This window comes from Mustela putorius, unplaced genomic scaffold (assembly GCF_011764305.1).
Source record: "Mustela putorius furo isolate JIRA1106 unplaced genomic scaffold, ASM1176430v1.1 tig00000281_pilon_pilon_pilon, whole genome shotgun sequence".
NCBI classification, from domain to species: Eukaryota; Metazoa; Chordata; class Mammalia; order Carnivora; family Mustelidae; genus Mustela; species Mustela putorius.
In genome coordinates this window covers 15,638,369-15,648,294 of record NW_025421343.1, presented here as the reverse complement: position 1 = coordinate 15,648,294, position 9,926 = coordinate 15,638,369, and the positions used below count along the sequence as shown (strand labels likewise).

At 44.3% G+C, this 9,926-nt stretch overlaps 1 pseudogene and 1 gene segment (V, D, J or C); both read right to left on the bottom strand.

Annotated features, from left to right (window-relative positions):
- Window positions 1-3,887: 3,887 nt before the first annotated feature.
- On the bottom strand, window positions 3,888-4,703 carry LOC106004753. The segment is given in 2 exon segments: window positions 3,888-4,244; window positions 4,612-4,703. Coding segments are annotated over 2 exon segments (387 nt in total).
- A 2,030-nt stretch (window positions 4,704-6,733) lies between these two features.
- Window positions 6,734-8,642, bottom strand: LOC106004810 (annotated as a pseudogene).
- Window positions 8,643-9,926: the final 1,284 nt, after the last annotated feature.

The window sequence follows — 9,926 nt, the reverse complement described above, 5'->3', positions numbered from 1 at the left end:
TCTGAAAAACAATCTGAGGGGTTTGAAGTGGTGGGGGGGTGGGAGGTTGGGGTACCAGGTGGTGGGTATTATAGAGGGCACGGATTGCATGGAGCACTGGGTGTGGTGAAAAAATAATGAATACTGTTTTTCTGAAAATAAATAAATTGAAAAAAACCATGAAAACTTTAAAAGTCTCCTTCTGTGTTTGGTTGTTTATCTTATAATTTCTTGCCCTGAAATAACTAAAAAATACAAAAACCTTCTACAGCTTCTTTCTAGACACAGAAGCCTTTGAAATTTTCCTCTGCTACCTATAGACTGAAGAAAGACTATTCCTATTTCGTAAGAGGTGTCTTTATCTCCTGCGTATGTAGGAACTTTGTTGTACCCTGGACAATAAAAATGAGTTCATCAACGTTGTTCACTGCACACCACACAGAAATCATTGATATCTGTAAAGGATGTAAGAGGAACCTCCATGAGGTCTAGGTGGGGTCCAGGACTCTAGGAGTCTCTAATCTTGACCAATGTCACCTCAAAAAACAAGGACTTACACAGGTGGGTTTCGTTGCACTTTTGTCTCTTTGCCAGGGGACGTCCCTTTGGAATTCCTAAAACTGGAAGCCAATATGTCATGTGTCCCTTGGGGTGATTCTCTTGCTCTTTGTTTATGTGAGTCCATTTATTCTGGGGCCAGGGTGTGTGGGTGGGGAGTGTGATGCTGTTATACATTCTGTAGGACTCGATCTATACATTTTCTCAGCCAAACAGCAGAAATTTATAATGCTTTGTTGAAGTTGTGAGACAACAGACCTGTGTCCTGACTGAGTCCAAATGGGAGTTCTCTCTGCCATACAGCAGGGGGAGGGTGGTCTCCAGCAGGAGGTCTATTGGGTAGATTCTTGGGACCTGTGACTGAAATGGGTCACCTTTTCTAAATAACTGCAAATGCTCATTTTCATAAAACCTTAACTCTGTGCAGCAATTTGCATCCCCAGCACCAAAGTGTCTCCTGTGAGGGATGGAACTTCTATCCTGAAGATTCTCATGGACGCCTACAGTTTTCTTGTCAGTTAACAAATACTCTTCCACTGCTTTAATTTGAGATGGATTGTTTCTTTGTGTATTTGCTTTTTCTCTGTGGAAAGTTTGCTCCCTTGTCTCCTACACTAGAGCACTGCTTTTCCCCATATGCCTTCTAACAGAGAGCTCCCTCATCAGGGCAGAAAGGACACATTCTGAGCCCTGAGATCCTTAGGGAAAATAAGGAAGCCAGGTTTTCTCAATACATCTATGGTGAAAGCTTAAGGTCTTTCCTTTGAGACCTGGCCTTCCCCTGAGTCAATGTGCTTGAGAGTAGGAACTGACTTGGGTCTAGGAACTGAGTCAGAAGCTGTGACTTTAGGCTTCAGCAACCCTGAACTAGAGTTTGCCAGTTAGAGAGACAAAATACTCTGAGGGTCAGCACATTGACTTAATTTCTAATAAGATGTGCTCAATTATCTACTGCCACATTCTCTCTTTCTGACATCATTCTGTCCCTGTGCATTTTGGAAAATGAACAGTTTCAGCCTGTGCAGGTTATTCTGACCATGTGGTCTGTGCTACACTCTGATGTCAGTGGTCCCAGGCATTGTTTCCTGGAAAGCAGACTCACATTGAATATAGCATGTGCGACATAGCTGGGGAATGTTCCTGACATCACCATCTCCTGAAAGTGAAGACAGGGTTAGGCAGAGTTGAAGTGGATCTTGGATGCAGTAGAACAAAAGCCTAAGCTAGCTCCTTGGGGGGTGCAGCCCTGCGGTTGCCCACTAGAGTGGACCTGACTGGGGACACATGGGTTAGAACCTTCCCAAGGATATTGTTGCTTCCTCTCCTGCTGTACCTTCATGCACACATGATGCTCCTGTCAGAGGGGCAGGCCTTTTCATAGTGGTTTCTCCTTTCTCCTTGGATTCCCTCACTTTCACTTTTATTTTATTTTTATTTTCACATACATTCTTTATGGAATGTATAGAGAGTCTATCACATTATTTTGTCATCACTCTGGGACTTTGGATTTTTATTGAAGGAATTTTTAAAGTTTGTGACAGGAAAGAAAAATGACTAGGCTTGTTAAAGGGAAGATGTCCAATCTGGGTCTATATCCATCCTATGTGTATGTTTAGGGAGGAGACTGCTGTCCTTGCACTTGGTGGAGAAGGTGTCCCCACTGTCCCAGACAGTGGGCACAAGGAACCACTCGGGGATGGAGAAGCTCCAGTGCACAGTAGCCAAGTGGTGGTCCCTGACCAGCTGTGTGGAGGACACCAAGCTGTGTGGAGGACACCACTTTCAAGATGGAGTTTCCTCAGGGGCACAGTCTCCTGGTTCTGGGTCTGCTCTCAGTGGCTTTGAGTGCACACTTCATCGTCCAGAGCCGCTGCCTGTGGCTCTACAGGGAGGCATGGAGACCCTAGCTTGAGAAGGACTAGCCCGTCAGGAGTGTCATCATCTAATGGGAGTGAAGGGCGCAGAGGAGGACCCCCTGTCCTCAACCAGCTGCAGACATGGGGTTCCATGATTCCCTCCTCAGTTGTCATTAGGTTCCTAAAGTAGCTCACAGAACTCAGAGAATCACCTACTTGTGTTTACCAGTTTACTAAGGGATATGAGAGGGGATCCAGTTGAAGAGCTGGATGAAGGGATACACAAGGCGAAAACTGGGAGGATCCTGAGAAATGGTGAGAAGGAATTTGGTAATTTTTAGGATCTCTTTGAGGCCCCAATGGGAAGAATTTCCAGGGACAGCAACTTTAAGTAACTGAAGTACTGTAGTTAAGTACTTTTTCCTAATCGCCAAATTCCCTTCCATTTTAGAGTTATCTGTGGTTGAGATTTATTTCCTTCTTACCCCCTCCCACCCCAAGGCCACAGAATATCTTGCTCTGTTGCTTTGAACACTACAGTTTTTGTACAGTTGACCTACCTTAAAGGACAAAGAGAGGTTATTATGGGCATTAAGCCCCTCCATGTGTTGAGACAAAAACACTGGGTTCAGCCTTGAGAGGCCAAGTTGCAATGTGTGAGGTAGGCATTTGCCCAGTGCTGCTGAACCTCCTTCCCTGGGGTTACTCTACTAAGGTACTAGTAAAGTCCTAGTGTGGGGGCCTGAAGACTGTGGGTTTTGGTTTCCTTTCATGGTGCCCAAATAGCTCTATAATTGATGTGATTGGAAGTTACTGCTTTCAGGACCTTTCCGTGATCAGAAGAATTAGGAATGGAAACCAGATATGCTTTCCTGGATCTGATCTTCCTATCCTGTACTGCTATGTCAATATATTCTGTTATGTATTTTCTTGTACAGGGTTAAAGATTTGGGGTTTTATGTTTAAAAGTGGAGCCTATTTGAATGATGTTTCTTATGTATGTTGTATAAAAATGGATATCCTTTTTCCACAGGGAACACTGTACAGAGCAGTTAGTGTAACTGGAAAGGAAGAAGGTGAGAGAGTGGAAGTAGAAAACATACTAATTCGTGAATGATACCAAATATTATCCTGTTGAAAATATCTCAAAATTCATTAGCTCAAAAATGTATGGAACTTCTCGTTGTGCCATGAATGGCTCAGGTTTCTGATGCTAAGGCTGGGTAACTGTCCCTGACCCAAGCATATAGGCTGGGGTCAGGGTGAGGTTCAGGGCAGCCTTCTCTGGCAGCTCACCCCTCAGACCACAGGCTGATCATTTTCCTTCCAGAGCTGGTTGTGCCCTGCTGAGGCTGTTGGCACCCAGGGGTCGGGACTCGGTCCAGAGCACTCAGCTGCATGTTACTGCCTTGAGTTCCCCAGCACCTGCCTCTGACCCCAGCTCAGAGCCTCTCCTGTGCCTGCTCCCTGCTCAGGCAACACATGTGCCCAGTGGGGACCGCCAAACAGAGGTTTATGTTCGGGCCTGAACCACTGTGGGAGGAACATGTGTACCTTGCCCGCAGTAATAAACTCCCGCATCGTCAGCCTCCACCCTGCTGATTCTCAGCGTGAAATCTGTCCCTGACCCGCTGCCACTGAACCTGTCTGGGACCCCAGTGAAACGGTTGGAAACCTTGTAGATCAGGCCCTGTGGGGACTGGCCTGGCTTCTGCCGGAACCAACTCAAATAGGTGTTTCCATTACTGTGTACGAGGCTCTGACTGGCCCTGCAGGAGATGGAGGCCGGCTCTCCGGGGGTGACAGACAGGGACAGTGGGGTCTGTGTCATCATGATTTCCCCACTGGATCCTAAAATCATGAGAGATAACTACAGGTTATGGAGAAATATTATAAACCATATCTCTTATATTAAATTTCATTTATGTTGGGATAAATCACATTTTGTGAATTGAGTCCTACTCTAAATATATCCAATCACCATGGAGAACCCAAGAATTGCAGGGCACAGAGTGGCCACAATTTTTTTTTTCACCATCTCACTAAAGCAGTTCTTTTTCCCCTTTAGTTTCCTCATAATTTTCACAGATATCAAAATTAAATTTCCCCCTTGGAGGGTAATCTCACCCCTGAACAGAACACATGTAGGAAGTAATAGAACCCAGACAGCTCACCCTCCCCACCCCAATCTTCCATCTCTTCCCCCATCTGCTCTTACCTGGGACCCAGAGCATCATCAGCCCCAGGAGCTGAGAAGGGAACCTCATTTTGAGAAGCTGAACTGATGAGTCCTAGTAAGTAAAAACAAGCTCAGAGCTGACCTTTATGTCAGACTTCCAAGGCAAGGTCCTCCCCAAGGGACAATATGCAAATCCCGTGGTGGGTGTGGCAGAGTGGAAAGGGCCAAAGGCTGGGTGCAGGTCCCTCTACTGGGAGTGCAGTAACTTAAAATGCCTGCTGTGTTTGGAGGGATACTAACAGAGACAAATTCCTTACTGCCTGTGTGGGAAACAGGATCTCTCTGCAATAATCAGGATCTGTGGCAGGACACAGTGCTCATAGCCCTGCCTTCTGAGACAGCTCCAGAGACCCTGATGATACAGGCACGCATGTACAGAGTCCATTCTGGAGGTGAATGGCCATCCTGCCTGGATTCCTGTCAGCTAATGAATGACCAGGAGAAAAAAGGTCCCACTTCCACTCCAGCTGAGACTGGTGATCTCCAAATCCCAGGATGAACTGGAGATGGTTCAAGAGTCTTTGGGATTTGGTGCTTTCAAGTTAATCATTTAAAACAATTCAGTAATAATTTAAAATGAATTAAACTCATCCTGGGACCTCCTGTATTATACTCTATGTGAAGATGAATGTAAAAAACCTACAAAGGTAGGAAAGAATCTCACTCACAAGTAGAGAAGTCATAGTCCTGAGGAAGAGAATAGGGACAAAGACAGAAATTATGTTTCAGAATTTATGCAGTGAGGATGCCCTTCGTGGTAACCATTTGTTACAATCTGGTGAGTGTCGATCATACTTCTCTCTCTCTCCCCAGAAAGACACACAGACAGACATTCAGACAAATAGATACACACACATACTCCATAACAATAAAGAAATTTCTTAGAGAAGCACTTCCTAAGAGGATGGGACAGAACAATAATATTTCATTTTGTAATGTTTGCTTCTACATTGCCTTTTTTCTATGATGCTCAGAAGGCTCCTTCCCATATAGAGGCTTCCTCATGATGTGTAAACAGTTGCTATCAGGGGTTCTGGTTCCTTGCTAGCTCTATGAGAAGTTGTGTTTCTCCCTTTGCTTTTATGCTTGGCATCCACAGCCATGACTCTGCAGTTCAAGAAGAGATTCTGTAGGTGAGAATAGCAGGAACTGGGTAACCGTTTAAATGTCTAGCGGTCACGTGTACCCATGACAGACATTTTCTGGGGTCTTCGGTGAACCACAGTCTTGTGGAAGAGGGTGCAGGGTCAGAGCTGCTTGGGGCATCACTTTACCAAACATCCTTTCATTACAGCTGGGACATAACCTGATGATTTTGCGTGTGTCAGCCTGATGGAGGAGTTAGTCAGTTGTTTGTGAGAATTATATCTACATGTATGTATATTATACATATATACATATATATGCATGGGGACATACATTCACATATATATGAATGGATATGTATGAATGAACTTTAGATTTAATCACATTTAATAAGTCTGAATGATCTATGCAATTTGTCACTATTACTCAAAGTAATCTCAGTTACATGTCTCTACAATGGGGTAAATTTTACACATTTAATTCAAATATTTTTAAACATTTCTTTGTTTTGCATCTTCTTATAATGGATTTCCAAGTATTCCTTTTTATGCCATTGGGTTTAATAAAAGAGATCAATTTTTATGTGAAGATGTGTAAAAATTGTAATAGTCAGATTTTACACACTATTTTAACAAAACAGTCAAAAACTTAGTGGCTTGTCATACTAACCATTTGTTTCTATAGTCATTGATGTTCAGGGTGACAATAATTTGGATAAGGTAAACAGGGCTCAGCTGTGTGGTTCTTGTGCAGGGAGATGCATGGTTCTTTAGCCTATGGATTGTGGTTGATCTGGGACCAAGTGAGAGTGTGGTGACTACTCATGGCACATCATTCTCATGGCAAGCTGTAGGAGGGTATAGAAGCCAGAAAACAAGCAAGTCTAAGTCCAGTTATTCTGAAAGAATTGCATATAATTTTGATTTATTCTTACTGTGGTCTTTGTAATTCTTTAAATTCTACAAATCATTATTCTATTTAATTTTTAAGATACATGATTATGCTGTTTCCAAATAGTTATATTTTTTCAATATTTGTAGTCTACAAAAAAGTTTGTAATTTAATTTTATATGAATTAGAAAGTTAAATTGGAGGGGTTTTCAACATGTGGCTTTAATTGAACAGATGGCTTTCAATAGAAATGTCTTAAATGAAAACAGAAAATTAAAGAGAGACTACTTTAGGATAAGTAAAAATGTTGTACAACAGAGCATCTTAAATCTCACACAGCTCTCCTGCCATCTTGTGAAAATGGAGAGCCATGTGAGCAGGTGTCAGGTGGAGACAGTTATTTTTCATGTGTCACAAGCTTTCAGGGTTGTCGTTGATGCTCTCATTAACAGAGAATTTTAAGCAACAAGGTATTCTTATATTAAGAAAAAACAATGCTTAATCCACATTTAGTTTTTTTTAATCACGGAAGTCCTTCATTGTCAAGTTATTTCTATACACATGACAAAATTTCCTCATTCTTCTGTGCCTTCAGCCACTTAACAAAATCTCCTTGTTATGAATTCAGACCTAATGATGGAGGCTGGAAGCATGTTCAAACATGGTCTGGGGCCTTCTCTAACTGGCCAACTTCTGAGAGATGTAAAAACAGTGACCATCCCAGGCTGTCTTCTCTCAGCTCCCCGTCACCACCATCACTTCTGGAAGCGCATTTCCCAGAGCCCCCTTTCCCTATGGTTCCCTACAGAGTTGCTCACAAGACACCTTATCCTAGATCTGGAGGTCAGAAGAGGAGGATTCAATGTCTTCCATCAGCACCTGCAGGCAGGTGAGTGATGAGTGAAGGACCAGAGAATCATCTGGGGAGGGGCTGCGGTGGCTACAGCATCAGCCGCTTCATCCCTGGCTCTCCTAGACAGGCCTGAGGACCGTGTGGTTAGGCAGCCTGTATCTCCAATGGTATAAATTCTCTGACTTACTGGGAATCACCGAGAAATCAATGTTTCTAGTGTCTATCTTCCTTATTATATCTCAAGGCCTTTGAAAGAGTGACATTCAGACATTACTTCATTATAGGAAGCAATTTGTGCTCGGAATACCTAGAGTGGCTTCTCTTTTTTGTACAAACTCCAGCAGATGCCATCACCCAGACTCCTCAGGTGTAATGATCTGGGGGAAAGGGAGTCAGTCAGGGGGCCTGGGAGCCTCCTTGCCCTTCTCCCAAAGCCTCCAGTGATGTCCAAAGTGGGGCTGCCACTGAGAAACTGTCTGAGCAGGTGCAGGCATCAGAGGAGCAGCAGGGGCAGCCGATCCCCTCACATCTGCTTCCTTGGTGGTTTATGCTCTGACCTGTAACACTGTGGGCAGGTAGCTGTTAGACTGCAGGCAGTAGTAGGTCCAAGAATCTTCAGGCTCCAGGCTGTTGATGGTGAGGGTGAAGTCTGGCCCCGACCCACTGCCACTGAACCGTGATGGGACCCCAGTTTCCAACTTGATGCTGCATAGATCAGGAACTTAGGAGCTCTCCCTGGCTCCTGCTGATACCAGGCTAACTGCTTGTTAATGTTCTGACTGGTCCGGCAGGTGAGGTGACTCCTTCTTTTGGAGCCATGGACAGGACAGCAGGAGACTGGGTCAGCACAATCTCACCATGGGAGGCTTAAACAAGAAAGGAAACATTAGCAGAACCTCAGGGTATGTACTTGGAAGTCACCAGTATCTAATGAGTTAGGACAGAGAATACTACTCATTTTTAAAATAAGCCAAATTCATCTGTGGAAGGATTCCCAATGAAGAAAGAAAATCAGGGATGGAAAATCATACCCCCACTTTAACCTCCTTTGTCTAAATATTCTCACCTGGAACCCAGAGGAGCAGAAGGCCAAGAAGCTGTGATGGAGTCACCATCTTGCTGCTTTTGATGGGTCCAATGTGTTCATGCCACACACCCAGAGACTCTGTTACAAGACTCTGAGAGGCAGAAACACATAAGATCTAAGAGGAAGAAGATATGCAAACTATGGGGCATTCCAATTGTTTAAGTACTCAAAAATTAAGTTTGTCAAAAGAATCACCCCACCAAGACCCATTCTCTCTGTGTGTCCTAAGTCTCCCTCTTCTGGCCATGTGGAGGTTTTTTGTTTTTGTTTTTTAATTTTTAATTTTTTATAAACATATAGTTTTATCCCCAGGGGTACAGGTCTGTGAATCACCGAGTTCACACACTTCACAGCACTCACCAAGCACATACCCTCCCCAATGTCCATAATCCCACCCCCTTCTCCCAACCCCCCTCCCCCCAGCAACCCTCAGTTTGTTTTGTGAGATTGAGTCACTTATGGTTTGTCTCCCTCCCAATTCCATCTTGTTTCATTGATTCTTCTTCTACCCATTTAAGCCCCCATGTTGCATCACCACTTCCTCATATCAGGGAGACCCAGCAATTGCATGTGGAGGTTTTGAATATGCTTACCCCCTGCTGGGCCAACTACAAGGTCTACCAGCAGGGGGGCATGGCATGTGATGTAATGCAGTCCTCTGATAGAATTCCCTTTCACTGGCAGTGAAGAGGGGGTCACATCCTCAGTCTCCGCCTAGGACTATGTTAACTCCCTGCTCTCTGCTCCAGTGTGTTGTATAAACATCCCCCAGAGCTTCCCGCCAGACCATACTCTATCAATTATATCCTGTTAATTGCCCACCATGAATGAGAAATAGTGAGGACTTCGCTAACTTGCAAAAATACATGTGTTCCAACAGTGGGATGCAAAGCCTACAAAAATTCATGTGGCCCCCTTCCCTGGTAGCTATGTTAGGGGTCCAGATATCTGAGGAATGCAGGCAAATCATCTCTGAGGTAAAGGACAAGTACTTGTAACTTGTACTTCTGACCACTGAGGTTGAAACACAGCCCCTTGTTGAGTGTTGAGTGTTGAGACAGCACAATCCACACTTGGATAAGCTACACCATTCTGTTTTTCAGCCATTTTCGAAGTCACTCAAGTAGAGTGGGTGCAGAGCCAGGATGGGCTCTGTATCAGGTTTAGGTCATGATGCAAGGGGCCCTATCATGTGGGACCTAAGACCTCTCTTATTGTTGTTTGGTTATTGTATCTATGTCCGGGAAGGATTGTGTGCACACTCTGGCAAGCCCAGTGGAAGAGTCCTAGCAGAGACTTCCGGGTTCCTTGGCAAGACTTGGCCCTTCTCTAAAACAACCTATTCACTGTTCAACAAGTAGTTCCCAGCATAGCTCA